At 36.8% G+C, this 27,602-nt stretch overlaps 6 protein-coding genes across 10 annotated transcripts; 3 read left to right on the plus strand and 3 right to left on the minus strand.

Annotated features, from left to right (window-relative positions):
- Positions 1 to 1,769: 1,769 nt before the first annotated feature.
- Positions 1,770 to 4,176, plus strand: LOC113726466 (uncharacterized). 4 transcript variants are annotated; one of them, XM_072074815.1, is made up of 5 exons: positions 1,770 to 2,008; positions 2,118 to 2,179; positions 2,702 to 2,751; positions 3,359 to 3,483; positions 3,578 to 4,176. In XM_072074815.1, the coding sequence occupies exons 1-5, from the start codon at positions 1,989 to 1,991 to the stop codon at positions 3,780 to 3,782; spliced, it is 462 nt and encodes a 153-aa protein (XP_071930916.1). In that variant the 5' UTR covers positions 1,770 to 1,988; the 3' UTR covers positions 3,783 to 4,176. The 4 variants fall into 4 exon arrangements, with proteins under 4 accessions (XP_071930916.1, XP_027106003.1, XP_027106002.1 ...); XM_027250202.2 differs by having other exon boundaries at positions 1,772 to 2,008; positions 3,356 to 3,483; XM_027250201.2 differs by having other exon boundaries at positions 1,773 to 2,008; positions 3,359 to 3,495.
- A 222-nt stretch (positions 4,177 to 4,398) lies between these two features.
- On the minus strand, positions 4,399 to 6,888 carry LOC113726468 (stress enhanced protein 1, chloroplastic-like). 2 transcript variants are annotated; one of them, XM_027250204.2, is made up of 4 exons: positions 6,706 to 6,888; positions 6,461 to 6,562; positions 5,232 to 5,407; positions 4,399 to 4,616 (listed from the first exon to the last, which is right to left on the minus strand). In XM_027250204.2, exons 1-4 carry the CDS (start codon positions 6,749 to 6,751, stop codon positions 4,512 to 4,514), a joined length of 429 nt encoding a protein of 142 aa, XP_027106005.1. In that variant the 5' UTR covers positions 6,752 to 6,888; the 3' UTR covers positions 4,399 to 4,511. The 2 variants fall into 2 exon arrangements, with proteins under 2 accessions (XP_027106005.1, XP_027106004.1); XM_027250203.2 differs by having other exon boundaries at positions 5,232 to 5,410; positions 6,706 to 6,887.
- Positions 6,889 to 9,149: 2,261 nt separating this feature from the next.
- LOC113726470 (sodium/proton antiporter 2-like) lies at positions 9,150 to 15,733 on the plus strand. The gene is made up of 10 exons (XM_027250207.2): positions 9,150 to 9,536; positions 10,357 to 10,518; positions 10,622 to 10,750; positions 11,646 to 11,822; positions 11,957 to 12,063; positions 12,694 to 12,814; positions 13,171 to 13,232; positions 13,350 to 13,646; positions 15,023 to 15,317; positions 15,445 to 15,733. The coding sequence occupies exons 1-10, from the start codon at positions 9,255 to 9,257 to the stop codon at positions 15,559 to 15,561; spliced, it is 1,749 nt and encodes a 582-aa protein (XP_027106008.1). The 5' UTR covers positions 9,150 to 9,254; the 3' UTR covers positions 15,562 to 15,733.
- Positions 15,734 to 15,949: 216 nt separating this feature from the next.
- Positions 15,950 to 20,252, minus strand: LOC113726469 (D-3-phosphoglycerate dehydrogenase 1, chloroplastic-like). The gene is made up of 5 exons (XM_027250205.2): positions 19,548 to 20,252; positions 17,919 to 18,295; positions 17,724 to 17,834; positions 17,547 to 17,642; positions 15,950 to 16,829 (listed from the first exon to the last, which is right to left on the minus strand). The coding sequence occupies exons 1-5, from the start codon at positions 20,098 to 20,100 to the stop codon at positions 16,158 to 16,160; spliced, it is 1,809 nt and encodes a 602-aa protein (XP_027106006.1). The 5' UTR covers positions 20,101 to 20,252; the 3' UTR covers positions 15,950 to 16,157.
- A 3,335-nt stretch (positions 20,253 to 23,587) lies between these two features.
- On the plus strand, positions 23,588 to 24,555 carry LOC113724012 (blue-light photoreceptor PHR2-like). Its single transcript, XM_027246966.2, has 2 exons — positions 23,588 to 23,648; positions 23,870 to 24,555. The coding sequence occupies exons 1-2, from the start codon at positions 23,588 to 23,590 to the stop codon at positions 24,538 to 24,540; spliced, it is 732 nt and encodes a 243-aa protein (XP_027102767.1). The 3' UTR covers positions 24,541 to 24,555.
- A 1,535-nt stretch (positions 24,556 to 26,090) lies between these two features.
- On the minus strand, positions 26,091 to 27,507 carry LOC113726471 (probable carbohydrate esterase At4g34215). The gene is made up of 2 exons (XM_027250208.2): positions 26,826 to 27,507; positions 26,091 to 26,736 (listed from the first exon to the last, which is right to left on the minus strand). Exons 1-2 carry the CDS (start codon positions 27,396 to 27,398, stop codon positions 26,506 to 26,508), a joined length of 804 nt encoding a protein of 267 aa, XP_027106009.2. The 5' UTR covers positions 27,399 to 27,507; the 3' UTR covers positions 26,091 to 26,505.
- Positions 27,508 to 27,602: the final 95 nt, after the last annotated feature.

A 27,602-nucleotide genomic window follows, 5' to 3' on the forward strand; every position in this document is an offset into this window, starting at 1 on the left:
GCTACCGGGCCACTTTCAATATTACTCCCTCCGTCCCACTTTAATAATCCTGTATTTATTTTTCATCTGTCCCAAATTGTATTCCACTTTCCAATTGAAGAATGTAGTTGTATTTTAATTTTTCTAAAATACCCTTATTCAATGTAAGTAGTTGTTACTATAAACCTACCCCATTTAATGAGAGTTGATTCTTTTTTAACCATCAATTCAAGTTCCCATAAAGTTATACCATATTTAATGTGAGGGTATTTTAGGAAAATAACAATCTAAATTTACTTTTCCAACAAAGTTAATTATTTTTTCTTAAATTGTGTGAAAAAAAAGGACTATCAAAGTGGGACGGAGGGAGTAACAAATACGTCATCGCGTGCTCTAGCACATTAAATTGTTTATTAGTTGCCTGATGAGTTAATGAATCTACAATATATTTGTCATCTCAAAAATCTGCATTACACCATATTTTCGGTTGATTTCTTAGTCGTTACCTGCATAAAGAGAAAATAAAGAGAGGAGGTTTGCACGAAGCAAAATATCAGCATGATGCCCTGTGGTAATGGGTGAAACAGCAGTTTCCACAGGCTTCGTTCAAGAATAGCGGTGGTTCAAGACTAGGAGTTGAGAAAGGCTCGATGATTGATTTGCTAAATACGGAGCGTACTGGAATAAAACTGCAATTTAGATACGAACGAGAATCTAAAAATCACAAGTAGCAATATAGATGAGAAAGAGAATTTTTCAAAACATTTAGGCGGTGCAAATAAAGAGCAAAATAAAAATTTCCAAACTTTCTATGTTTAAAAAGCAATTTTCTCAAAATAAATTGAGGAGGCAATTACTCACCCTCAATGCTTTTGCTCCGTCCCCGGGGATAGCATAAATATTTCACGATAGTAATTAACATTAGATTTGGAATCGGGAGCTTTCAAGACTTGTACATAGAATTTGACCTAATCAGATTATTCAAGCCACTTGAATTTAGATTGAGTTCGACTAACGTGAGCTCGAGCTAAAATGCGAGCTCATTCAACTAGTTGAATTGCTCGAACTTGATTGAGTTCGATCAATACGATCTTGAATTTGAGTTTCGATCGAGTAAACTCGTAAATAGTTTAATTAAGCTCAAGCTATTCGCACCCCTACTATTACCGCTACAGCAGTACATTGTGGTCACGATTGAAGAAATAATAGTTTTGCTTTCATTTGCCAAACGCTGCTTTAGTTGATTTGTATACATTGAAACATTCTTCGTCATTGAAAAACTTATGAAAGGTATAGTGCTCATGAACTTTAAATTCTTTTGATGTCAAAATATAATTAACAAAAAAATATGCGTTTTGACAGAAGATTATTCAGGAATTTTTAAAAAATAATTATCATAATAATTTTTTGATATGATGTATATGAGATAAAAATGTGGTTGACAAGATAAAAAAAAAAAAGTGACACTTTTTCACTATCTCTCTCTCTGTGTGTTGTTTTTTTTTTTTTTTACGAGACACTTTTAAAATGAGCTCAAAAAAAAAAAAGACACCTTTTCACTGTCAGAATTAGAAAATCTGTTTGCAATCATGGAGTATGAAGCCCAAGCTAGATTATTGCCACTGAAGACTTATCGTGTTGAGTGGGAGAGTACTGGACGAAAGGCCCAAGCAATTGTAGAGTCTTATCGCATGACCCACCGTCCTATTCTGTAATCCAAGCCATTACTTTAGCCCAACACCACCACGTGGGCAACGGGCCACAAAGTGTCCCACATATGAAACCCACTTTCACGCTCGGCTTCCTACTGCCTCTGGACTCTGGAGTTGGCTCTCTCCGAAGTTTCACATCGCTGAACCAGTTTTCTGGAGAAAAGCTCCGGTTTCATATTGGAGTCGTTATTACGGAAATCCAAACCCCTTTGTTTAGGTTTTTTTTGTTCCCCTAAAACTTTTTCCACAATCTCCCAAAGACAAAAATTCCACATTCAGAGGCGGATTGTCGAGATCATGGGGAAACCTAGCTCGGGGTATGCTTCTCCAAGACGACTTGATTATTTACTTCTTATTTTGAGTTAAATATTTCACTGCTCATGTCTTTATTTGTAATTGTTGCTTTATGTGAACGTGTTTGTTCAGAGCTGAGGCGAAAACCACTCGTGCTGAACGCAAATTCGAGAAGAAAGTGCAGTTTTATTCCAGTACGCTTCCTTTGTGAAATTTACTTGCTGTTACGTATTTTTTTGAAGTCAATTAACTGATTAACTCTGAATTTGTTATAGAGTTTAAAGGATTTATGCATTTCTTCCAGTAAATTTTATTATAGTGGCGCTCTTTCGTAAATTTTTGTTTTTGGTAGTAAACCACCAATCAGGAAGTTACTTGGAATCCTTTTTCCTCCATAATTTACCAAAGTTTCAATATTTTTCTGTCCTTGGGCTAGTCTTCTGCCAAGAATCTGAGGTGTTGGGTTTGGAATGTGGAGAAAAGGGGGTGGCGGAAGTTGGTTCTTGGGGGTATATCGAGGTGTAAAGATAGTTATCTGAAGCTTTCATTGTAAGAGAAAGAGGATCCTTTGGAGCTTTCGCAACTTGATGTTTACCGATGTTAACTTGCAAGTCTGTTTGGTAGTTGGATGATTTCTTGTTTTGCGTTTTCTGTCCGTCTGAGATGTCAAATCTCTGATTCTTTTTCTTTTGGTTTTTCTGGAATTTTCATTGCAGAGGTCAGAGATACAGTTGCTTCCTTAACAGCCCAAAAAGCCATTACCAAGGTAGAGAACTTTTCACTGGCTTTCTGAATGCTTGTTTTCAAAAATGGCTTTGTCAGATTTTAACTAAGATTGTAGCTGCCATAAATATTCTCCAACAAGTTTATACTAGGACTTTTGAGTTATGAAGGAAGATAGTTTATTCTTCGGAAGTAGTGTTCTTTTGCTTGTGCTATTCTTGAACAATAATTTCTGCATCATCATGGAAGCTGTCACCAGTGATTTTGAGCCAACTTTCTGTTTGGAATTCTGCTGTTTGAATTATTAGTGCTAATCCATAAGGTTTTCCATGGGATGTTGTCGGGATAGATTTCTCGAGCATTACTTTTCCTTCTTTGTCAGAGCATACTAGATAAATGAACTAACTTGCACAGAATTAAATGGGATCAAAGGAGTTGAGACTCTGGAATTCATTTGAATGTAGACAAACTGCAACATAGTGAACCAATAGTTGCAGAAGGAGTGAAACGATGTTGTTTGTTGTGCCAATATCCACAATCTCCCTGCTAATATTGACCAGTGACAAAAACTTGTACAATTAACTCTTTTTTGCTACTACTTTTTACATTCGTTGAAAGATATGTGATGTGCTGTTTTGATCTATTAGAAGAAGACAAGGAGTCGACAAAAGAAACTAAAGGCATATGACTTTTCCTCCCTCACTGAGTTTCTTCCCGAGTTGAAAACTCCTCAGCAAAGATCTCCCCTTCCATCAAAGCTCAACAGCAAAACCAGGCAAAATCTAGTGTCAGCACTTGACTATTGTCAACAGTGTTTTGGTTTAACCATGTTGTGTTTACTGCTAATTCAAACATGTGTAAATATTTAGGTTGAAGGAGGGAAATCAGTTGAAGACAGTTCTTAATCACCCTGCTTTCCAGTCAGATCCATTAGGATCCATCCATCAACATCTCCAAAATACACAGCCTCTTGCTGATAAGAAACCTAAACCGAAGTACAATAAGAGTGAAAGCAAGAAAGCAAAACGGAAACGATCTAAAGCTTCAAGAGGGCCTCAACAAATGGAAGTTTGAATTGCTGTGTGGGCGTTTTACTTTTATGTTCCATTGCAATTTTTTCAATGGCATTTATTGGGTCGAAAATGTGGAGGGAAAGTACTTCCATCAAAGGATAGATGTTTGAAGCTAATTTGTTATGTCTCTTTTCTTGTTCGAGGAGATTGCATGGAGCTGGAGCGAGCTGCTTCTCCTGCACCTGTGTGACTTGAACATTAAGATCTGCATGTGCTGACTAGAGTTAGAAGAAGTAATACTGCAGATCAGGATAAAGGTCTTCACAGCTTCCTGCTGCGTTGTTTGTAGTTTCTCTAAAGCTAAATTTTAGCCGACTGTTCTTTAACCTGATCAACATTATCCAATGTACATGTGTAAGACTTACATTTATCTGGTGAAACAATTTTGATGTTAAGGTTTGGCATGTGTGTAGACACATCATATGTGAATTTAACATAAAAGTACACCATTTGAGAGTATTGGTTTGCCAATAAGTGTAGTCTAACCAATAATTACTTGGAAGTCAGTAATGCGAATGCTCATCCTCTCTCCCTTCAAATTAGTTGAATATATGTCAAGGTGATTGCTGATACTCATATCTAGTGGGCAGTTTAGATTGTTTTGTTGTCTAGTTCAATAGTTCAAAAAAGTAATTCAAATGAACCTTGTGGGAGTAAGAATAGGACAACGAGTATATCAGCAGATTGTGTTCTCATATTACAATTGAGCTGCAGGTACACAACACTTTTTTTAACTCTTGGAGGCAGATTGGAAGATAAAAACTGCTGTAAGAACACCCACTAATGCTGTAACTGCCAATGCCACCGTTGGCAGGGGAGTTGTCAGACCAAAATTCTGCAAATGAAATTACGATGGATTAGCGAAAATGAAAAGACTCTGCTTAAATACATGGAGAAAATTTAATTCCTTGGCTGAATTATTTACTTCGAGTTTGTGACCGGTAAAACCTAACAAAAGCATGCTGTAAGAGAATTCTAATGTTAACAGCTTTTTGGGGCGATCTTGAATGATGAAAATGGCTGGGAGATACCTAGACTATGGGTGTACAACATTGCTAATTGATTTGGTCAAAACTTGTTTGATGCATCTTTACTTTTTTGCACCGTAACATATTAACTAGGCACCCGCAAAAATTATTGGTTAGCACTAAACTCTCATGAAGGCTGCCTACTTGATCTTTACGGATAAAGAGTTGTTGCACCATTAAATAAAATCTTACTAGTAAATAAAGTATCATGCGAAGTGGATAAAACATCAGTAATTCTGATGGAGTTTGCACGTTAAAGCTTTTAACAAGAACAAGAAGAAAGCAAACATCACGAGACTATAAATACCGACAAAAAATTTGTATTGTAGTCTTTTTTTTTTTTGGTTGTGGATTAGTGGTTTTAACAGTTCTGTTATCAGGCATGTATGTATCAAGAAAAGCAAAAGTGCAGAGTGTCAAACCTCCAGAAGTCCTTTGCCTGTTCCTATTTCAACACTAATAGCCGCTGCAAAGCCAACCATTGCAAATCGACCAAGCCACACATCAACGCTGTTGCCCCCTTTGGCACCCTGCTCACATTTTATTGACACTGAAGTAGCTTTGCTTGCAGCTTTTGTTGAATAAGAAGATCTCTGAACTGCTGGAAACAGAAACGAGGATACCATCTTATGAATTTCCTTAGATAGGGGACAAAGGGGGGAAAAATTGGTTTCTAAATCTTACAGCAATAGCTAAACGCGAAGAAACGCAAATCTTAATTTGCTCTTTCTTATTTGCCTCTCAGCATTCCAAGCAGAAAAACAACTTACGTTCTGACATACACGAAAACAAAACAGAACTCGCAAAGCATATGTAATTTAGGTGGAAATGAGACACATTATAAAAAAAAAAAATTCTTATCCTTATAACAGAGTTGGCTCCATGTTATTTTGGCATTCCAACATTAGACCATCATCATAGCTAGTGAGCATAAGACTAAACTGAAAGGAAACATCATTAGGATGACAATTGATTCGTGTCGGAGGGATAAGAGTGCATAAATTAAAAGGCCTTTTTTTTTTCTGACTGAGTGGGTGTCCGGGTCAATCCTTACGGAGCCCGACTAATCCCACTCCGACTCGGGAAGAGAGGCCCCTTCCCCTGAACACGATAACCACTGGGACTCGATCCCTGGTAGGGGAGATGGACAACGACTTCCAAGAGGCTGTCGTGACCAAACAAGCTGCCCAGAGGGGCGCATAAATTAAAAGGCCTTGAAGTGCTGAAGATTTGAGTAGCACATTACAATGTAAAGAGCAGCAGTGCGAGAAAAGTTTTAGCAATTTAGCATGCAAGTGAAGCGAAGGTACTGACTACCATCTCAGATGACTGATGAGGAAATTTGACTCAATGTCCTAACTTGCATTTCCAGTTGCTCACAAGCCTAAGGTTGAATTATAGTAATTATAGTTATTTTTACTCCACATAATATATGTACTACAAGATAAATATTTAATCAGAGAGTGCAGACTAATCTTCAAGAATTTTATAAACAACAAAAGCATAAAATCTGTTTGACCCTCATCCACAAGCTAATTAATAGTACTACTTCTTCTAACGATCCATCTCCCCCCCAACCCCAACCAAAAACAAAAAACCAAAATTAAAAATTAAAAAATAAAAAAAAACGAGTGAAAGGTATTCAACATACGAAGAGGAGAGCCGGAAGCGAAGGTGGTTCCAAATTTAGCAACACCACTGACAGGAATTCGAGCAGCAGATGAAATCCTTACTGGGTTTGAGACACAAACATCTGTAGAAACGTGAATTCCGTCCCATCAGGAACTATAAATCCCATGAAGTTTCATTCACAAGCCGTCGTGTAAAATAAATGAACAAGTTAAAAAAAAAACAAAAACAAAAACAAAATAGAGGAGTGGATAGATGAGCTGAAACCTCTAACGGAAGTGTAAAGACAATTGGAGACTTGAGCCAAAGCCATTCTGAGATGGGACGCTATTGAAAAAAGGGTGCTTCAATTACTACTATGTACGTGTTCTTCCTCGAAGCAGCTTGGATAACTGGTGCCGCTGCTTCCCCAGGTTTTGGATTGATAAGAAAAGGCCGTGAATTTAATATTGTTGTTAATGTATATGAGGAGAAAAGGCAGCAGGTACCACACGTGTCATATCCATATACAGCTTGAGGAAGCGAGTGGAATAAATGCATTGGATCAGCTTTTTTTTTTTTTTATAAGTGAAAGTTGCTGGATTTTTAACTTATACTTCCTCCGCCTCTATGGTCCAATTCATCCTTTCCTTCCTTCAAGAAAACCTCATCCTTTCCTCATGTCACAATATCTTTCCATAAGATCCGTGGGCCGAGGAAATGAATTATTTTAATCTCCATTTACATGCGTATATTCCCCACAAGTGTGTAGTTACTGAAATATAAGGGAAAAAATGCAGAAATTATGACGTAAGAAGTGATGGGATTGAAATCAAAAACTGCTTTTGTGTTCCGGAATTAAAAGTAAATTCCACTATAATATTATCAAACTAAAATTGGCTACACAAAACATTATTGTTATTAACGTTTAATTTATAATGTCAACATAAAAAGAAAAAATTAAAATTATAACATAAAAAACCCTTGACTTACAAAATTTTGTAACTCACAAATTTTAACCATTTTAGAGATAAGGGTTCGTTTTTGAACCTTGAGTTGCAAATTTTTTTCTCAAAAACATTTAAATTTTTTAGAGAGAAGATTTTGTTTTTTATGTTATTAATTTTTAGTTTTTGTTTTAGAGGGAATGGTTTGGTTATTATGTTATAAATTTATTATTTTTTTCTTTTTGTGTTGGTTTAATATCATTTTTTCAAAAAAAAAAAAAAAGTTCATTTTTTTTAGATGGAAGGGTTTGTTTTTTTATGTTATAATTTTTATTTTTTATATTGATTTGATGGCATGTGCATATCAGGTATAAGTAGATTTGGAAGGAACTAAGGTGATGTTTTAATTTTATCCCTAAAATCTATATATTCTGGGACTAATTTGATTCATTTTTAAGGCACAAATAACTAATTTGTTTCATTATAAAAGTAAGGGAAAAAAATGCTTTCTCTTCCAAAGTATGAGGGACGAAACAGGTTAGTTTTCCAAGAGTCAATATAATATGTATTGTAGTCAATCCCTCTAATGTTTGTGTGTTTTACAATTATACTCCCTCTGTCCCATAAAAATAGACATACTTTCTTTTTGTATTGGTCTCAATTTATAGGACTATATATTTTAAAGGGTGGTTATCTTGTTGATTTACTAATATGTTCATATTTAATGTGCATTGTTATTTGCAAATATTCAACTCTAATGGTTAATTATTCTAATAGGAGGAATAAACACAACACTAAAAACTATATATCTACCATATATCGAGTCAATTATTGTAGCATTGATTAGATTGAATTTTGCATTGAAAAAATAAAGGATTTTTTTAACGGGTACTCAACGAGCATTTGTTAACACAACTAAATTTCATCTAATTTATCATATATATATATACACGCACTAATAATTATAATCTTTCATTGAATTTATAAACTTTCTTAAATTAATCTTACATTTCTAAAAATTTAACATTTGAAGTATATCTTAATTAATACATGCCCAACGAGCATCTATTAAACAGACCTAAAAGTAAATAGTATTTAGTTTCGAATAATACAACAATACAAATCATCTACTTTGGATGAGTCATTTAATATTGATAAGGGATATGTTAGGAAAATAGTAAATAAATTTTTTTTTTGAAGAAAAAAATAGTAATTAGTTGAACAATAATAATTTATACTTCTTAATGTGTGTGAAATAGGAAGTTGGCCTATCCCATCTTTATGAACGGCGGGAGTAATATGTTACTTCCGTACCAGTTTCTTAACTAATTATAATCATTAATACAAAAAATTGAATAGAGTTTATGGATTATGTAAGTGACGCTTTACGGTCACAGCTTATATAATATTTGTTTTTATATGTGCTCTTATTTGAAGTAAAGTGATTTTGTAATCTGAAAAATAAAACGACGGAAAAAGAAGAAGTAAAGTTAGTGGCAGTACTTCCTCAACGATCGATGTACCAACTAAATATATAGAAATGTCAAAAACACTTAAAAATAGTACAGTTTTTACCAATTACAATTGTGAAAAATTATTTAAAGTTAATTATCAACATTTAGAGAAAAAAAAATTGGCTGATTTTTATAAAGCCAAAATTACCCTTTAGAATGTTTTTGAACTTTATACATTTACAATTCAGCCCTTTTTATTTAGTACTATTTACTACTTCATGTTTGTTTTGGTACCACCATATCCCCTGCTACAAAATATACAAATATATAGTAGCGGGGTTTCCAAAAGGCCGAAGCTATAGCTTAGCTGTTCCTAGCTCCCTCACTTCCGCCGAGTTATCCATCACCCTCCTCTGTGAATCTGATCCTTCCTCTCATGTATACTCTGCTGTCCATCAGAAGCAGCCATTTTTCCCCTTCTCATAATTTCAACAAAAACCACGACCACCATTCCCACCACCACCCTTTGGGATTCTCTACACCTCTCTCCCTTAAATCCGGTCAATCTTATACTATAAGACCTAGAGATTATGGCCCAAAAATTTTGCACCGAAGTGGAGTCCTGGTCAGAGCTGAAGACGAAGCCAGAGACCTTTCTTCTTCCTCGTCGACACAACAACGGCAGCCACAGACCCATTTTGAGAAACAGCAGCTTCAGGTCCAATATTATCTCCTTTTCTCAATATTTTCAAGTACGATGAAATTTGGTGGTCCCTGAATAATCCAAGCTCTGGTAGGATTCCTGAGATGTGTGCACCTGCTGTTAATTAGTGTCTCCTGACGGGCTTTAATTTTATGAATACGTAATAGTGCTTTTTTTTAATTTTTTTTTTTGGTAGGTAAGATTTTATTAATACCCAAGAACATACAAGATACAAGGAGCATACTCCAGTTATGACCAATCAACAAAGTCACAATTGCAACAAAACGTCCCTCATGGGTAAACATACAACAACAACAACAAGGTTAAACATCCTACACAGTAAATAGAAATATGTATGACAGTCCACTGTTGACAAATCATTTAGAAAAATAAGCTCTGGCAGGTTCCAATTCCTTTGTAGTTGCCTATTTGAGTTTGTTCTCTTCAAGTTCCGTAGGGAAAACAATTTACATCTTACCAACTCAAAAATCTCCTAATGAATAGTTACAGCATCTCTGGATTCATTCTTCAAGAGTCTGCAGTTCCTCTCTCGCCAAACTAAAATGCATGGGAAAATCAACAGCAGGATGCTGTGGAGATTATATCTACTCGAGTCCATGCTCGTTTATACACTTCTTGCCCAGTATACAGAAATTGCAACGGTTGACTCGAATTAGAAAATTAAAGAGCCGAATGACCAATTATGCAAAGACCGCCCCAACTTTAAATAGGCCAAAATGTGAAAGCAAAGATATGGAGTAATTTGCTTCTGCACACTGTATAGCCATTTCTGGTTAAAAACTAGCGTATATTTATTGAGATCAATTTCTGTCAGGAACTTAATTCATCATCCAGAGAATGTGATCCTCTGTGTTCAGTTGATGAAACGAGCTCACAAGACCACCCAAAGACAGATTTTTTGAAAGCACTTGCGATTTTGGCAGCAGCTGGGACGGGGACATTGGCAATAAATCACTCCTGGGTTGCTGCAAATCAGGTGCCTCATCATTTTGGTTGATTCTTGTAATAATTCTTGTGTTGTTAGAAACAAATGAGCCATAAAAACATTTTCCATGGTTTGATGACGTACCATGATTCAGGACCTTGCCATGGCATTGTTATTTGGAATAGGGTATGTTGGGATAATATTTGAAGAATCTCTGGCATTCAACAAAAGCGGACTTGGACTTTTGTTGGCAGTCAGCTTATGGGTGATAAGAAGCATTGGGGTAAGAATTACACCAAACCATTATCTTAGAGGGCGTTTTTCCCTGCATATTTCATCACTTGAATGGCAGAAGGAAAATGAAATAACCAATTGCAGTCGTTTACAATGCCATTTTAAGACCCTCAAATTTTGTCACATACAGCTGTACTCAATCAGTTTAATTTGTAAAGAAGGAAAGTGTTGTAATCCATTTCTTCTCCTCCTTTGAACTTTTCCCTTGGGAAAAAAGGAAATCTCTTCACTTAAACTGTCTAAAATTGCATCTGCAAGACTAATGTAAGGTAGTGTTGTCTTTTGAATTTTTCATGTTTTTATTTTCTATATACTGATTTTCAGTTCTTTACATTTTCCGGGATGGTACAAGTATTTCAAAAATATGAAGGTTTTTCATCTTATCCTAGGATATATCTGGTTTATTATTGAAAAAGTAACTGAAAAATTTTGGATGCTATATAAACAGGAAAAGGCTCTATTAAGAGCATGGACTTCTATAAGCATCAATGTTCCATGTCCGTAGTTAATGAAATAACTGTGTGAGGCAAGAATTCTGAAACTGATGATAAAGAAATCTGTTAGCTAGTCATTGCATATGGGTGTTCTTTAAAGTTTATACTTCATTGAGACAGGTTACCAAAGTCATTTGGGAAATGTAAAAGCATTTTTAACTTCAGTTTTGCCTCTCAACCTGTTTAATATAAGTTTATCTTCTTTCCGTTGATTAGTTACAGTTACTTTATTAGTGGTAATCATAGAAGGAATATTGTGCTTTTCTTTAATGATTCTACTACTAGATTCCCTTTATATCACCGCCCCAGGGTCCTAACAAGGTCTTTTTCCTCTCTCATTACCTGTTAAATTCTGCATGTTGGTTATGTATATCAACTGTTCATATGCAGGCACCTTCCACAGATATAGCTGTTTCAGAGTTATCACATGCGTCTGCTGAAGTCAGTGAAATTGTGTTTTTCTTGCTTGGTGCAATGACAATTGTGGAGATAGTTGATGCTCATCGAGGATTTAAGTTGGTAACAGATAATATTACCACTCGCAAGCCAAAAGTTCTGCTCTGGATGGTTAGTGTTCTATGAGGTTGTTTTCTATAAATTTTGTTACTATAACTATGGTAGATGACAGGAATAAAACATGATGCATCTGTTTTTTTGTTACCTATGTTCTAAATTGGGTGCTTTTTGATGGATGATCACAGATAGGTCTTGCTACTTTTTGTCTCAGTTCAGTCCTCGATAACCTGACATCCACAATTGTGATGGTCTCCTTATTGAGAAAATTAGTACCTTCATCAGAATATAGGAAGTAAGTATTCACTTGCTAGAATTATGCAACGTTGATCTTCTCATTCATTTGAAGCAGCTTGAATGACTCCTATTCAGAGCTACAAATCAGTGCATGCTTTCCCTGTTCAGGAAAACTTGGACGTGATTGACAGGGAAAATATAATGCTGAAGAAGAATCTATAAAATATTGTTAGATGAATTTGAACTTGAATTTTAGTTGTAAGGAATATCTTGACAGTTGATTACAAGTTAAAGTTACATCATTGTCCTTACTCGTTATGCTATGTGTCTAAAGATCATTGCAGCTAATAAGCAATAAATCATTTTTGGAATATTGAGATTTGGTGGATTTTCAGCTTAATGGTCAAGTGGTCAAGTTCCTTCGCAATTTTTTATTTCTATTTTGTCCAGTTGAAATGTTTCATCTTTTTAGAAGAGATTGGGGGTTTACTGTTACTATTAATAGGTGAACAAGTAGGGTCCAATCTTTGTGCTAAAGAAGAGTTAGAAAATTTTGTTCTGATGGAAACAAAAGAATTTTATTGCTTTTGCTTTTAGAAAACTAACAGTTCTGTGTTATTCCTTTTCAGATTTCCTGACCTTGTACTTCCACAGAGCTTATTTAATTCATGGCGGATTTGAATTTCAGGCTTCTGGGTGCTGTTGTGGTTATAGCAGCAAATGCTGGTGGAGCATGGACTCCTATTGGTGATGTGACCACTACCATGTTGTGGATACATGGTCAAATATCAACACTGCCAACGATGAAGGTCTGGTTATGCTTCCAGCTAATTGATTTCTTAACTAGTTCTCATTTAAAAATAAAGGACCTCATGATGGTGGGAGGTTTAGCGTGGATCTGTATTGGTTTTCTAAAATTATCATAGGGGGACATAAACCTTCCCCCTTTTAGATTCTTGATTTGATAAAAAGATATCCATTCACCAGACCCTCCTGGTAGTAAACTGCATAATGGAATTTAGAGAAAAACAACTGTACTTCTAATTTTGGGTGGAAATTCCAAAATAATTCACTTTTCTTTTTGTTCTGTGAATTCTCATGCAAAGTTGCTGCTTTTTTGCTTCGTAGATTGCGAGCACCATAAGTTTCAATTTTTTGCTCTCAGGACTTGATTGTGCCTTCAGCTGTTTCTCTGGCTGTCCCCTTGGCTCTTATGTCTCTTACAAGGTACCTAGGTAGCTTGAAAATAGCAAAGTTGAGAAATTTGCATACTATAAGTATGGTATGAACTTCAAATTTGTATTGACAGATGGTAATCATATAAGCTTTATTTTCCTTCAATAGCGAAGTTAATGGAAAAGGACAGAACTTGCCCAATGTTTTGTCTTCGGAACAGAGGGCTCCTCGAGGAAAGCTTGTTTTTTCTGTGGGAATTGGTGCTTTAGTTTCTGTCCCAGTGTTCAAAGCTGTAACTGGTTTACCTCCTTACATGGGTATGCTGCTTGGACTGGGAGTTCTTTGGATTTTAACAGATGCTATTCATTATGGTGAATCAGAAAGATTGAAAGTACCACAAGCTTTATCAAGAATCGATACTCAAGGAGTTCTATTTTTTCTGGGGATACTTTTGTCTGTCAGCAGGTATACATTGTGACCACTCTATTGGTTTTAATGTCAATTGAGACTTTACTGATGTTTCTTCTAATTCAGACGTGTTTCCTCTTCTTTACCATTCTTGCTTCAGTTGCTTCCCATAAAGCTCTGTTTGATTTGAATGGCTTTGTGATGTTACAACTCTGACAGATGTCTATCTAAATTTTGCTGAGTGCAAATTCTTATGTGAGTTTGTCATTCCCTGATTTTGGGTTTAAATCAATTGATCATCAATTCAATGTAGGCATGATTTTCTATTTCTTAGCGCAGAGAAGGTATGGAACTAAAATCTCATTTTTCACGTGTCTTAAAGAAAATCATGCTCGTAATCCAGAAAAAAGCTTTAGTGTGTAAGTGGAGAATATTTCCTATTCTAACGCTAAATGTTAACTTCAGTGTGATGTGTGATTGAGTTCTACTTAACCTGGTACTAAAATCTCATTTTTCATGTGTCTTAAAGAAAATCATTTTCACAATTCTAAAAAAAAAATGCTCTATTGTATAAGTGGAGAAGGTTTTCTATTCTAACGCTAAAATTTCAATTCAGTATGATGTGTAATTGACTTCTACTTAACTAATTCTAAGCTAGTGAGATCTTCTTGTTCCTCTTCCATTTAATTAAGCTACCAGTTTCTCCTTTTGATGTGCACTTGATCATATGTCCTTAGAGTAGACCTATTTCTCGTAGATGCTTTACACTTCTACTTTATATCTAGCTGCTGTTCAACTCTATAGGAACTGAAAAGTAATCCTTTTGCTTTGTAATGCCTAAGGTTAATTTCATTTTATTCACCACTCCTGTATATTTGTGATTGAACTATAAATTCGTGCTTCTGTGGGAGATGATTACTTCAGTTTAGAATGATTATTGGAGCTCTATCAGGCCTCTTTAATGTCTCAAACAGTAACTTAAGAGCTTTGAATAGCGGCCCAATGAAAACATATTTGAGGCTATCTTTTACCGTGTGGTATTAATGATAGTCCTATAAGTGAAGATTAGCTGGTAAGCTTATTCATGTCTGTATATTTCTTTGTTTCCTTCGGTGCTGCTTCTTATACTTTGGTGTTGCCTTCCCACCCCGGAAGCAGATTTTTTATGACTGAGAGTTGTTCATCAGTATTGGAACATCCTTATTGGAGCATGATGGCATCTTTAGGTGCTTTTCTTAGTTTGGATAGAGTGAAACCATCATAATATTAACCAAATTGGTCAAATTGATTGTGGTGGAGGAAGTCAGCTGTTCTTTTGATAAGAAATCTACCATCCGTTCTTAAGATGACTGCGCTAAATTTATCTTTTCAATTATTTTGATTGCAGCAAACTTTATTTAGTTATTTATTTATTTTGGTGGTTGTAACTACAGCTTGGAGGCAGCAGGTATTTTGCGAGAATTGGCAAATTACCTTGATGCCAATATACCAAACGTTGAATTAATTGCAAGTGCAATAGGAGTTGTGTCAGCAGTCATAGACAATGTTCCACTGGTTGCAGCAACGATGGGAATGTACGATCTGTCTTCATTTCCTCAAGATTCCAAGTTCTGGCAACTAGTGGCATATTGTGCTGGTACAGGTGGATCCATGCTAATCATTGGTTCTGCTGCTGGGGTTGCATTCATGGGAATGGAGAAGGTGGACTTCTTTTGGTACCTCCGCAAGGTACATACTGCTCCAGGATTATTTTGTTCTTTTTAACCATATATAGCAAAAAAAAAAAAAAGTTTGTTTAATTCATAATAAAATCCAGATTTATGTATATGCTAGTTTCCTCGTTTCTTTTATGCAGGTAAGTGGTTTTGCTTTTGCTGGTTACGCCGCAGGCATTGCTGCATATCTAGCAGTTCATAATCTCAACTTCTCTCTTCCAACTCTGGCTCAGTTTCCGCTCCTTTCTCATTCATAATTGCAAGACTTTGTTGACGGTGCCAAGAAATATATCCCCACAGAAAGGGGCAATCTATATACTACAAATGCTGGCAGAAAGTTGGTTCATGCTGAAGATATTATGTATTGGACCTTTAAACATATGCAGGTATTGGAGGATAAAGTCAAATTTTTAACGATAGATTGATGAAGAGCCGGTCCTAGTCCCTTAAAAAGTTACGGTGATGCCAGGAATGAAAGAATTTAAGTTGTTTCTTGTTCAGTATGTATCTTCTCCATTACCCGCCACAGTAATTCCAATCAGAGATTGGTGTCTTCAAGTTTTCCGATACTTGACGTGACTACCGTCTACACAAACTTTCCTGCAATACTAACTGGTCCTAACTAGCAAAATATAGGTTGAAATATACCAGAAAAATTCAGCTTTTACTATAAGGAAGCAGAGTTGAAAGAATTACTAATTGACAGGAATGAAAATTAACCAACAGACCGTAGCATTTCAAAATTTGTCAGGTGACAACGGCAACTCAATGCATCACACAATCTCAAATCTAAAGCTGAATTGTAGCCTTGCTAGTGAAAATTACAGTCAAAATCGGTGAGGCTAAAAACTAACTATAACTTTAGGTAAACAAACTCCTCAATCGCTGAGATTTCTCCAATCCTCTTTAATGATTCCTTGCTGGGTTGTTCATCTACTCCAATTGCCATTACAGCATGCTTCCTTGGAGCAACTCTTCCAACACTCATAAAACTAACGTTCACATTTTCCTCACCCAAAATGCTCCCAACCTTTCCAATCATTCCAGGTTGATCAACCTGTCTGCACAGAATGATACTGCCTTCCAAGCTGACATCCACTTCAAAAGATCCAACCTTCGTCAAATGAGGGATTCCATCTTTAACCCGTCCCTCCATTTTGATTTCCCCCGACTCAGAAATGGCACTGGCAAATTTTGATTCTACATTTGCAATTTGAACCTGGATGAACTCAAGCGGATTTTCAGGTGAACCATCCAGAAGAATTCGTTCTTCAGTTATACGGAGTCCTCTCTGTTTAGCAGTAAAATCTGCATTTACCAAGTTCACAAAAACATCGGAAATAGGTTCAACTAGACCCTTTGTAATCATGGCACGGAGTACCCTTGTGTCAAGATCATCAGGGGCTCTTGACGATGCATAAGTGACTTTCACATTTTTCACCCCACTTCCTCCTGCTACTAATTGGACAGCCAGTCTTCCAAGTTTTTCAGCTAGTACAACAAACGGCTTCAGCTCCGTTAAGACCTGCAGGCAGGTAATCAAATAAGATCAATCTAATTGTTTCCATTTCTTACTTAAATTATAGGGAAAAGGGAAAACTAAGGTAGAAAAAAGAGTCGGAGAGAGATCTATGAATGAAGCTATAATTAAAATTGAAACAAAGAGCTGATCACTAGAGAAACAACTCACTGCACAGAATTTGTAGAACCTAAAAAGCCAGTCCAATCATTAGAAAAATCATTTTGCGTTCTTGATGTTTTCTAGCGCAACATATTGGTCACCTTGAATTAATCAAGGGACAAAACACAAAAGAAAGAAGCAGCATGATAAGAACTTCATACAAATTGAAACCTTCATATTAAGAATGTAAAAATTCCTAAATTGACAACATGTTTCCCTCAAGTTCAAATCCCATACCAGAATTGGATCAGGATGAGTAGCTGGTCCATTTCTTAGCAAACAGGGACAAAATGAGTGGACAAAGAGCAGCTCACTTAAGTGGTTTCAGAAACCAAATCCAAGCAGGAAACCCTAATAACGAAACTTTTGGGTGCAAAGTAGCCCAATATCCGAAGAAGCTAGATTTCATCAAAGACTCAGAAGAGAAAAGGGAAGACAAATCTCTGATGATATGCAGAACTAAATAATACTCAATTGAAGGCACAAGAATACGAATCTCTAAATAAACTTAGTAATGAAAAACTAAAGATAAAACAAGTAAATAAGTATTCTTAATGATACCTCAGCAGGAACCATGGGTGCATTAACAGCAGTAGCAGCAAGCTCCCCTTTCAATGCTCCAACAACAGCTTCAGCTATTTCAATGGCCACTCCTTCCTGCAAACCATATTTAAGAACTTTAACCAGTATGTTTAAGGACAACGAAAAGCAAGATCTGATTTTACATAACAAGCATACCTGAGCTTCCATAGTGCTGGCACCTAGATGCGGAGTCACAGTTACATTCTCATGTTGCACCAACTTGCTGTCCTTTGAAGGTGGCTCCTCAGTGAAAACATCAAGAGCTGCCTGATATACAATACATGCACAAATAACAATAATTTTCTTGCACATTATAAACTGATTTGAATGTCAAAGATCAAAAGCAAGAACCTGAGCCACTATGCCTGCATCCAGCGCTTTCACTAGTGCATCCTCATCAATTACTCCTCCACGAGCAACATTTACAATCCGCACCCCTTTCTTCATCTTTGCAAAATTTTCATCATTAAGAATCTTAGAAGTGGCAGGAGTAAGGGGCATATGCAGTGAAATGAAATCTGCGGTTGCGATGGCTTCATCAAAGCTCACAAGATCAACTCCTACAGCACGGGCACGATCTGCTGCGGCATATGGATCATGAGCAATAACATGCATGCCGAGTCCCTTTGCTCGCCTAGCAACTTCAGACCCGACCTTTCCAAACCCCATTACAGCAAGTGTCTTGCCAACAAGTGACACACCAACATATTTGTTCCTCTGCCATTTCCCTACATATATTAAATTCTAATTAATTAAGATCTAATATTCGCTTTACAAAAAGACCATATATGTCTGAGTACCCATTCAGCATGAATCTCTAGTCTAATAACAGTCAATATATCCTGAATGCAAAACAACAGTTTCTCACCAAGTTATCATTCCAAACTTAATTTAATGACTTAACAACCATAAACTACAGTTCTATGTAGAACAACAAGCAGATTAGCCATGCAAGCGTATTTAAAAGAGTAGACAAAAGATGCTACTCATGAATGAAGCCAGTCCAAACATCATTTCAGATCTGGAGTGGAAAAATCAACTAGAAAAACAATCATAAGAAATCAGGGTAAAAAAATTTTTTTTTAAAAAAAAAAAGCAAAGGAAAATGTTGAACAAAACATGCTTTTCTTTGACTTTCTAGTTTCTAGAGGTCGAAGGGCATTTATAAAGGTTTTAGTTTCACACCGCAATTACAAAGAGAACAAAAAACAAGGAACTCCTCTAATCACGTAAAATCTGGTAAATCATAATGATTTGTATTCTTTTTATGCTAAGAACATTATGTATTACGGAATCAGAGGAGGTGACTATTGCCAGAAGAGTTGCCTAACAAGAGAAAAGTAGTTATCGATGGCAGGCGGACAGAGCAACGGGAAACAGTAAATTTCATATGATCTCCAAGTTATACTAAGCAAAAACTTTTAGAAAGGCAACATAGAACTATTGCACTTGTAATTTGCCCTTCTGCGATGCGGAATTACAAAGACCGTCACTTTTCAGAAAGCAAATTTTGTTGCGCCTCCACTTTTCCCAGATTTTACTCGACCCTTACATTAATAGCGCTAACCTTATTGCGGAAACTATTGATAGACGTAAACTTTCAAAATTCAATAAAAATCTTTCACTAGACTGCTTTTGCAGCCCATCCCTCCGGGGCTGGGGGGGGGGGGGGTGGGGAGGGAAGGGAAGGGAATAAGCAAAACTAAGTGTTCCGCTAGAAAATGTGAAATTTTTAAGCACCATCCAATTGCTTTTCCATTACTTTCCTCTTAATAGAATAATATTTCATGGCATAAAGCAATCAGATCTAATAAAATTCCACGGTATCAGCACAAACAGCTTGTATGCAATCAAAATTAGAGCTTGACGAAGGAAAATGTTATTCAGCATAGACCATACGAACTATTCGAACAAGATCCAACGAGCAAAATTTGTAGAAAACATTTATACTGATAAAAGCAAGCATTGATAGACGCTAACCAGCTTTGATGGAGGCATCGGCTTGAGCAACGTTACGAGCCATGGCAGTTAGCAGCGCGATCCCATGCTCTGCCGCGGCGACAGTGTTAGCGGTTGGAGCATTAACGACAAGGCATCCATGCTCGGTGGCAGCGGCCAGATCCACGTTATCAATCCCCACGCCAGCTCGTCCGACGACCTTAAGCCTTCCATCGGAGGACTCAAAAACCTCACGAGTGACCTTGGTTCCACTGCGAACAATCAACGCATCGCAAAGCGAGATCTTGGTGCAAAGCTCTTCCGGACTCAAATTATAGGAGCAGTCGACGTTGGCGAAGTCCTTCAAGAGATTGATTCCAGCTTCGCCGAGCTTTTCCGCAACCAGGACGGTAGGTTTGGCGTCCATAGCGAAAACCACGAGCCTGGGGGAGTGGCGATGGTTGCTGCCGCAGCCACGGAGGGAGATGGCGGCAAAGGCGGAGGGAAGTGGAAGCTGGTTCTTCCATGAAAGTTTAGACGAGGGCGAGGGTTTTGAGATGAAAAGGCTCGTCGAGGAAGCTGAAGCCGCCGCCATTACAGAAAATTAGATTCGAAATCTTTTCCCTTTGCTTTCTGGGAATTGATGATGGTTGGTACGAAATCGCGCAGCAGGGGAGTGGGGTGGCGGCCGGGGAATTGGAAAATGAGACGTCTTTATGGTGGTATCCGTGGAAGTCGGGGTTGGGGTGACGCAAGTGTTAGTAAGGGAGTGAGTGAGCTCTGAGCAGGATAGGAGATTGTTTGAGATGGAGGTACGGATTGAGCACGCGCCTCAGTTTTGGGAGGGAAATTCGGTCAAAATGGAAGGGAGGGTGACCTGCACGGATATCCGTGAGTGTGGGATGTAAAATTGTAAATTGGATTGTAGTACTTTCTCTCCTTGATTTTTACAATTCGTCGATGGATTCTTGTAGCTCGCTTTGACAGAGTGGAAATTGGAAGTAGGTCCGCAATGCCTAAATGTTATGGTAGTAGGTGAGGCCAAAAAATGGTAAATGGACTAATGCCAACTTTCTCTTGGTCCTTGCTTTCCCCTCGTACCCTTCTTTTTTTTTTCCCCCTTAGTACTAGTAAGTAGTAGTAGCATATTCCCTATTTGACCTTCCTTGATCCAACTAGGAGGTTGTAAAACCGCCGTGGTTTTGCGCATATTTTATGCTCAGGATTATGTTAAAAATATATTTGAATGTACAAGTGTGTGTTTGTTTTTCCGGATTAAATAGTAGGAGAATATTTTAGAGATTTAAAAAGATGATTGTTTATTGTGAAAATAATTTCAATTTATATTGGATATCTAATCTATATCTATATAGATTTGAGAAGGGATTTTTAGCAATAAGCCTCCACACACCTTTCCGCTCTCAATTTCATTTTTATAACATTTCACATTTAATTTATTTCATAAAATATATCATGTCCACGTTTGAAACACACAATCATGTTTCTATCAAATTAGAATTATACTCCAACTAACACTCCTCTCTTCAGACACCTTACCACTCCAATTAATACTCCTCCAATTAGTAATTACATTTCGATTAAAACTCCTCCAACCTAGTAATAAAAAGATAACAAAAAATAATTTCACCAAAAATCGCAATTTACCATCTCTTTCAACTTTTTTCTGATATCGATCTTAACTCTCAAATAATTTGCAATCACATCTACGTTAAAAATTCTCTTAATTAATTAATTAATGAACACTTATCTACATATTATTTTGAATTAATGATTGTAATCTATACGTTTTTTGAATGGTTTTAGGTTAAATATTTTAGGATACTTTCTACATTCAAAGCGTTAACATAGACAATATGTTTAATGAGTTTGCAAAAATTGTGGACAATTGTATCAATCTCATTTTTTAAAAATGGTGTGTATTCATTGTAATGACGTAGTTGACACTATTGTCAGGTAATTATTTTCATATATCTTTAATTTTAATTACATTTTTTTATTGTACAAACACGCACGATTCATATTTCGGTATGATGATTCTTATCCTAGAGATTGAAAAGGAAAAGTATAATTTATTTATACATATATATATTTATACAATATTATTTACAAACTTTCTCAAACAAATGATAATTTTCAATTCCATATGCTCTTAATTGTTAGGAAAATTGAGTTACATTGTTTGACAAACACATTAATTCATGCAAAAATCGTGCATTCTCATTTATAGTACGGACTCCATAAAATTCAACATAATTAATTAAACTTCCAATACTGGCATTCATACTCATAGTTGATTCGTATAAAGAATGTTTTCACCTTCATAGAAGATTATCAAATTGAATACAAAATATTTGTAAGTATTTCATTTACTTATCAAATTAAATATTCAGTTACATTTAATTAAACCCTTATGTCACTCAATTTATGCTATAGATTTCTACTTTTTTTTTCAGGATCCAACTTCCATTAATGTGGTAGTTTATAAATAATTGGGATGTTTTTATCATATATTGAACTATTGCTACAAAATCTCACTTTTTAACTATACTTTCACGTGCCCTAAATTATAAGAACAATTACATACATTTCTTACTCTATTTAAATTCCTCTCTTGATTATAATTTCTTCCAAAAATATGATCTACCACGAGTAGCACGGGTGTTTAGACTAGTATATATATAGTGAAAATGGTGTGCTCAAATTAACAAGTATTTAAATTACAACGAACAAACACACTTTCTTGAGCCAAGTGTCGGCAACTATAATCATTTCTTGCATTGTAAATAGGGATAATTTCATAAACCTTCCATGAGATTTCTGATAATTTCACTCACCTATCATGAAGTTTGTAAAATCACACAAACCTCCTTTAATGTTAAGATTTTGATAACAAAGTTAGTCCAATTAGAAAAAAATAATTAAAAAAAAGCACTTTAAGGAGAGAGATGAAATATTTATTTCATAAATACCCCTCATGCATGTATATAAGTAGTATTAATAAAAGAATAAAAATAATTAAAAGTTAGAAACAATTAATACACACATTTAACCACTAAAAAATGTTCACATTTAATAAATTAGATAACACAAATAAGCCACCAAACTGCACTAATGATTAAAGATTCACCAAAATAGACTCGTCATCTCTTTTATTATAATATTTACTATGATTATTGTGATTTTGAATAGAAAAGTTTTCGAATTTTTCCTTTCTTTTCCCTCATTTCTTCCCTTATTTCCATGAAATTACATTACAATTGTCTCTTTTATTTTCATGAAATTACTTTACAATTATCACAACTTTACAATTATCACAACTTTAAGAGTTTCAAAGAAAATTGAAAAGAAAGGCTTCGTTTCAATTGTTGTTCTATCTTACACGCATCAAATCACTACAATATTTTTTTTATATAAAAACTCAAAAAAATTGCAATTCAAACAACAAAAAGGCTCCGTTTGAACAGATGTAAAGTCAAGTAAAAAAAATCGTGGGAAATTTATGGAAAGGAAAAATCTGTTTACATTTGGTTACCAAAAAAAAAATTGCTGAGAGAAAATGGGAAGTTGGTAGGAAAGTTATGGAAAGAAAAAGGAAAAATCTATTTGCATTTGATTAGTAAAAAAAATTTTGAGAGAATATGAGAAGTTGGTAATAATTAGTGATGATTATTAAAGTTTTTTGTCTTGCAAATTTTACATGACATAAATAACAAAGGGAAAGTGTAATTAATTTTCGGGAATTTCGCCAATTTGGTCCCTAAACATTTTCACTTAAACCAATTTCGTCCTTAATGAAATATTTTAACCAATTTAGTCCTTGAACTAGTTTTTTGCTTCCAATGTAGGACTTTTGACAACATTTTACTCACTTCGCGTGGACCAACAGGGGTATAATTGTCACACTTACTTAACCTGCTGCAATTATTCGAAAGACATTCTCCGCCAATGCGATTAACCTTGGAAAACAGAACAAAATTGGGGGAAATTGGGATTAGAACTAGGGCTGAGGTGAACGGATGATGGAGGCCAGAATTGAACACGGAATGTGACCATCAGAGGCAATGGACAATGGCGATTCTGACAAGGATGGCAACGATCAAATGGAGTCATCAACAAGATCAAGTAAGTCTGCACTTCAAACATAAACCTCATCAACCGTATGCATGAGGGGCTTGAGTTGACTGCCATTAGTGTGTTGGAATGGTGATAAAAGCATTGATAATGGAAGGGGTTGAGGGAGGGAGGGTTTAATTTGGCAGCATTGTATAGCAGGGATGGGGCATGAACAGGTTAGGGGATGTTGAAATTTTTGTTAAAGTACTTATAGATTCCACATGGAAAAGATCGCCACCCTTCTGACCCCTCTGACGCCGCCACCCTCCGCAGTGCTTCAATCGTTTGGTTCCGCAACGACCTTCGGGTACACGACAATGAGTGCCTCAACTCTGCCAACAACGAGTCCATGTCAGTCTTGCCCGTCTACTGTTTCGACCCGAGGGACTACGGGAAATCCTCTTCTGGGTTCGATAAGACTGGCCCGTTTAGGGCCACTTTCTTGCTTGAATCCGTCGCCGACTTGAGAAAAACTCTGCAGGCTAAGGGGTCTGATCTTGTGGTGAGAATTGGGAAGCCAGAGATTGTACTGGTGGAGCTGGCGCAGGCCGTTGGGGCGGAAGCTGTGTATGCCCACAGGGAGGTATCGCATGACGAGGTGAAGGCGGAGGATAATATCGAGGCGGTGTTGAAAGAGGAAGGAGTGGAGGTTAAGTACTTTTGGGGAAGCACATTGTATCATATTGACGATTTGCCCTTTAAATTGACGGAAATGCCGACTAACTACGGCGGGTTTAAGGAGAAAGTGCAGGGACTGGAGGTTAGGAAGACAATAGAGGCCCTGGATCAGGTGAAAGGATTGCCTGCTAAGGGAGATGTGGAGCCTGGGGAGATTCCGTCCTTGGTTGATTTGGGTCTCAAGAGTTTAGACAGTCTATGCTTCTTTCTAATGTCTATTTGAACGGGGGCTTATTCTTGACTGTGCTTGGATTTTGGGAATAGAGTGGGGCTGCGGAGCAAATTTATTTACTTGGATCCATGGTGTAAATCAAACCTCAATAATGATGAACTCCGAACTTGTCTAAAACTGGCTATTGAGCATTTAGTAATACGGAACTGTTTCTGTATAAAAAAAAAAAAGAAAAATTTGTACGGGTTGGGGATACTGGGGGCAGATGGAATGCATGTTGTTTTACTCATTTTTTTATTGCAAACTTACCTCCTGGCAGAATGGAAAGCCAGCAGCAAGTGCCTCTCTTGTCGGAGGGGAGACAGAAGCGTTGCAGAGGCTTGGAAGATTTGCAACTGAATCGCATTGGCGGGAATGTCTTTCTAATAATTGCAGCAGATTAAGCAAGTGTGACAATTATATCCCTGTTGGTCCACGCGAAGTGAGTAAAATGTTGTCAAAAGTCCTACATTGGAAGTAAAAAACTAGTTCAAGAACTAAATTGGTTAAAATATTTCATTAAGGACGAAATTGGTTTAAGTGAAAATGTTTAGGGATCAAATTGGTGAAATTCCCTTAATTTTCTCACTAAACAAATACATGCCCAATTTGGGAATGATTGAATTGAGTGATAAGATAAAGAGGAATGATAAGTTGGAGGTTTCGTTTCAACAACTCCCACTTACTTTTTTTTTAGAAAAAAAAAAACTAGTAACTAGAGAGAGCCCCCATTCAGTTGCATGGATCTACCAATTACCGACCTAAGCCCACAATCGGAAGAAAAAGTGGCAATGCAGGGAGGGCAAGGTCATCATGCTTAGCATGTTCGATAACTTGTGAGGTTGGCCCGCGGGACTCAAAAGAGGTAGGTAGTGAAATATTTTTTTTTTTTTTCCGAAAAAGGGTAGTGATGCTTAAAGAAATATTTTTTTGGATCTGTCCGGCAATCACCTCGTAATGAGATCTCCTGCTTCGAATCCTCTGTTTCCAAAATAGTCTTTGTCCCTTATTTGTATAGCTGTCACGTGTCTCTAACATTTTATTAATTCGAACTCAAATAAATCGATAATAATCAATTTATAAATTTACTCAAAATCAATTAAAATAGATAACTCAAAACTTTTTTTTTATTTTCTTTTTAACAAAAAAGAAGCTTGTTGATCATAAATATAAAAATCAACTAAAACTCTTCTTTATTTTTTATCCCAAATCAACAAAACTCTTTTTTGTTAAAAGAAAATAAAAAAAGATTTGAATTATCTGTTTTAATTAATTATGAGTAAACTTGTTAATCGATTATTATCGATTTATTTGACTTTGGATTAACAAAACGCTAGAGACACGTGTCAGTTATACAAATAAGGAACAAAGAGGATAGAGACTACTTGGGACAGAGGATTCGAAGCCGCATTAAGCAAGCAAGTACATAGATTTGAGTCTTAACTCTGCAACTTGGCACAAGATTTTTTATTTAGAAAAATTTAGTCCTCCGAGAATCAATGGAAACACACGTACTCTCTAGATGCAACAAACTTCGAAATTTGGATACAAATAAAAAACAGTTGGGGAGTTCAACGTTGTAGATTTATTCAAAGCACCTGATTATCCCGCCACTATGCTATGCGGGGAGTATGGTACGTAAAAACAGTGGCTAAAACAGCGGGGCCGGTGGGTGCGGGAAGGAAAGAACGGCCGGACATCGAATATTGCCATTTGCCAAGCCCGACCGAAAAGGACCCCACAATCCACATGATTATGTTTTAGGCCCTAACTGATACTAATACGACTACTAATATGATTATTAATATGTTTTGGAGCTCAAAAGCTTCTTATTACACACAATCAGAGACAGATTATCAAATTATTGCTAACTTGCGCCAAGTTGGCCCCATGGTCGTCTCTCATCCCTCGTTATTGCTCCCTCATCCCACGCACAAAACATACCACACCCCATTACAAAGAGGTAACTAACTTCATTCATACTGAAGAAGAAGAAGAAGAAGAAGAAGAAGAAGAAGCGAAATTGGAAAGGTACGCATCGGCTAACATATGACCCAATTGAACCTGAGCCTGCGTAGTTAAGTGGAGATGATCTTCCTTGAGCTGCAGCCCTTTAGCATCCACGCATACCACATTGTCCATTTTCATCCCCATCTGTGCTTCCCTTATCTTGTCCACGTACTTTCCATCCCCCGAAGCTATTGCCACCTAATTGATAAGTTGCTGTAATTACAAGCAGTGCCTGACCCACCTCTTTTTTTTTTTTAAAAAAAATTACTAAAAAAATGTCAACTAACCTGAATAATGGGAAGTGAGGGCAAATTAAGATCAGCACGGACATTCTTAATCAATGTCTCCATCTTAGCCTCATAGCATTCTGCATCTTTGTGCGACGACGTATCACTCTCACCTTGGTACCAAAGCATCGCCTTAATTTCACCACCGCCGCCGTTATGATGCACGGCGGCTTTGACCCTCTTGATCATATTCTCATACAAGTGGGTTCCACGTTCCCACTCTTTTATGGCTGTCCCGCCCACAGCACAAGGCACTAGGCCTACGATCCCCGCTCGCTCCTTCACTGCGTTGGCAAATGACATCCCCGGTCCCACCCCACATACTTTCTTGGTGTCGATGTCGTGGTGGAGTGGCTCACGCGCCGCTTCCCAGCGGAGGTGGGCGGTGAGGCGGAAGATGTTGGAAGGGTCCGGGGTACATTCTGGAGGAACGACGCCGTCCCAGTGCTTATGCTTAGAATGGTGGTCACGATTCACGCCGCCCCGGCCGGCCATGTTGCTCTGGCCTGAGAGGATGAAGATGTGTTTGGTGGATTGGGCTTCATTTCTCTGAGTTGAGTTGTGCAGCTCCATGAATTGGAGGCTATCGGGTTTGTTTCAGATTCAGGAAGTGGCGGTGTTAAAATGGGGTTTCTTGGTTTTAGGCTTTTAGTGGACTTTGGATTCCAATGCCAATTATTTTAGTCTTGTACTAGGTACCGGCCAATTATTTATTCCTGTACCTGGTACTGATGTCATATACTTTTTCCTTTTCTAATTTTTGTGGGGATAATTTTA

Source organism: Coffea arabica, chromosome 2c, assembly GCF_036785885.1.
Source record: "Coffea arabica cultivar ET-39 chromosome 2c, Coffea Arabica ET-39 HiFi, whole genome shotgun sequence".
NCBI classification, from domain to species: domain Eukaryota; kingdom Viridiplantae; phylum Streptophyta; class Magnoliopsida; order Gentianales; family Rubiaceae; genus Coffea; species Coffea arabica.

Bases quoted from the DNA above. Each gene is read 5' to 3' on its own strand.
- LOC113726468 (XM_027250203.2), bottom strand. From the start codon at position 6,751: ATGGCTTTGGCTCAAGTCTCCAATTGTCTTTACACTTCCGTTAGAG. The intron at 6,563-6,705 runs GTTTCAGCTCAT...ACGTTTCTACAG, and splicing joins TCTTTACACTTCCGTTAGAG to ATGTTTGTGTCTCAAACCCA. The intron at 5,411-6,460 runs GTATGTTGAATA...TTCTGTTTCCAG, and splicing joins CGCTTCCGGCTCTCCTCTTC to CAGTTCAGAGATCTTCTTAT.
- LOC113726469 (XM_027250205.2), bottom strand. From the start codon at position 20,100: ATGGCGGCGGCTTCAGCTTCCTCGACGAGCCTTTTCATCTCAAAACCC. The intron at 18,296-19,547 runs GTTAGCGTCTAT...TAATATATGTAG, and splicing joins CGATGCCTCCATCAAAGCTG to GGAAATGGCAGAGGAACAAA. The intron at 16,830-17,546 runs GTATCATTAAGA...ACCTGCCTGCAG, and splicing joins CACCCATGGTTCCTGCTGAG to GTCTTAACGGAGCTGAAGCC.
- LOC113726466 (XM_027250200.2), top strand. From the start codon at position 1,989: ATGGGGAAACCTAGCTCGGG. The intron at 2,009-2,117 runs GTATGCTTCTCC...GTGTTTGTTCAG, and splicing joins ATGGGGAAACCTAGCTCGGG to AGCTGAGGCGAAAACCACTC. The intron at 2,180-2,701 runs GTACGCTTCCTT...TTTTCATTGCAG, and splicing joins GAAAGTGCAGTTTTATTCCA to AGGTCAGAGATACAGTTGCT.
- LOC113726470 (XM_027250207.2), top strand. From the start codon at position 9,255: ATGTATACTCTGCTGTCCATCAGAAGCAGCCATTTTTCCCCTTCTCAT. The intron at 11,823-11,956 runs GTTAGTGTTCTA...GGATGATCACAG, and splicing joins CAAAAGTTCTGCTCTGGATG to ATAGGTCTTGCTACTTTTTG. The intron at 15,318-15,444 runs GTACATACTGCT...TCTTTTATGCAG, and splicing joins TCTTTTGGTACCTCCGCAAG to GTAAGTGGTTTTGCTTTTGC.
- LOC113726471 (XM_027250208.2), bottom strand. From the start codon at position 27,398: ATGGAGCTGCACAACTCAACTCAGAGAAATGAAGCCCAATCCACCAAA. The intron at 26,737-26,825 runs GTTAGTTGACAT...CTTATCAATTAG, and splicing joins CCTCACTTCCCATTATTCAG to GTGGCAATAGCTTCGGGGGA.
- LOC113724012 (XM_027246966.2), top strand. From the start codon at position 23,588: ATGGACAATGGCGATTCTGACAAGGATGGCAACGATCAAATGGAGTCA. The intron at 23,649-23,869 runs GTAAGTCTGCAC...CACATGGAAAAG, and splicing joins GGAGTCATCAACAAGATCAA to ATCGCCACCCTTCTGACCCC.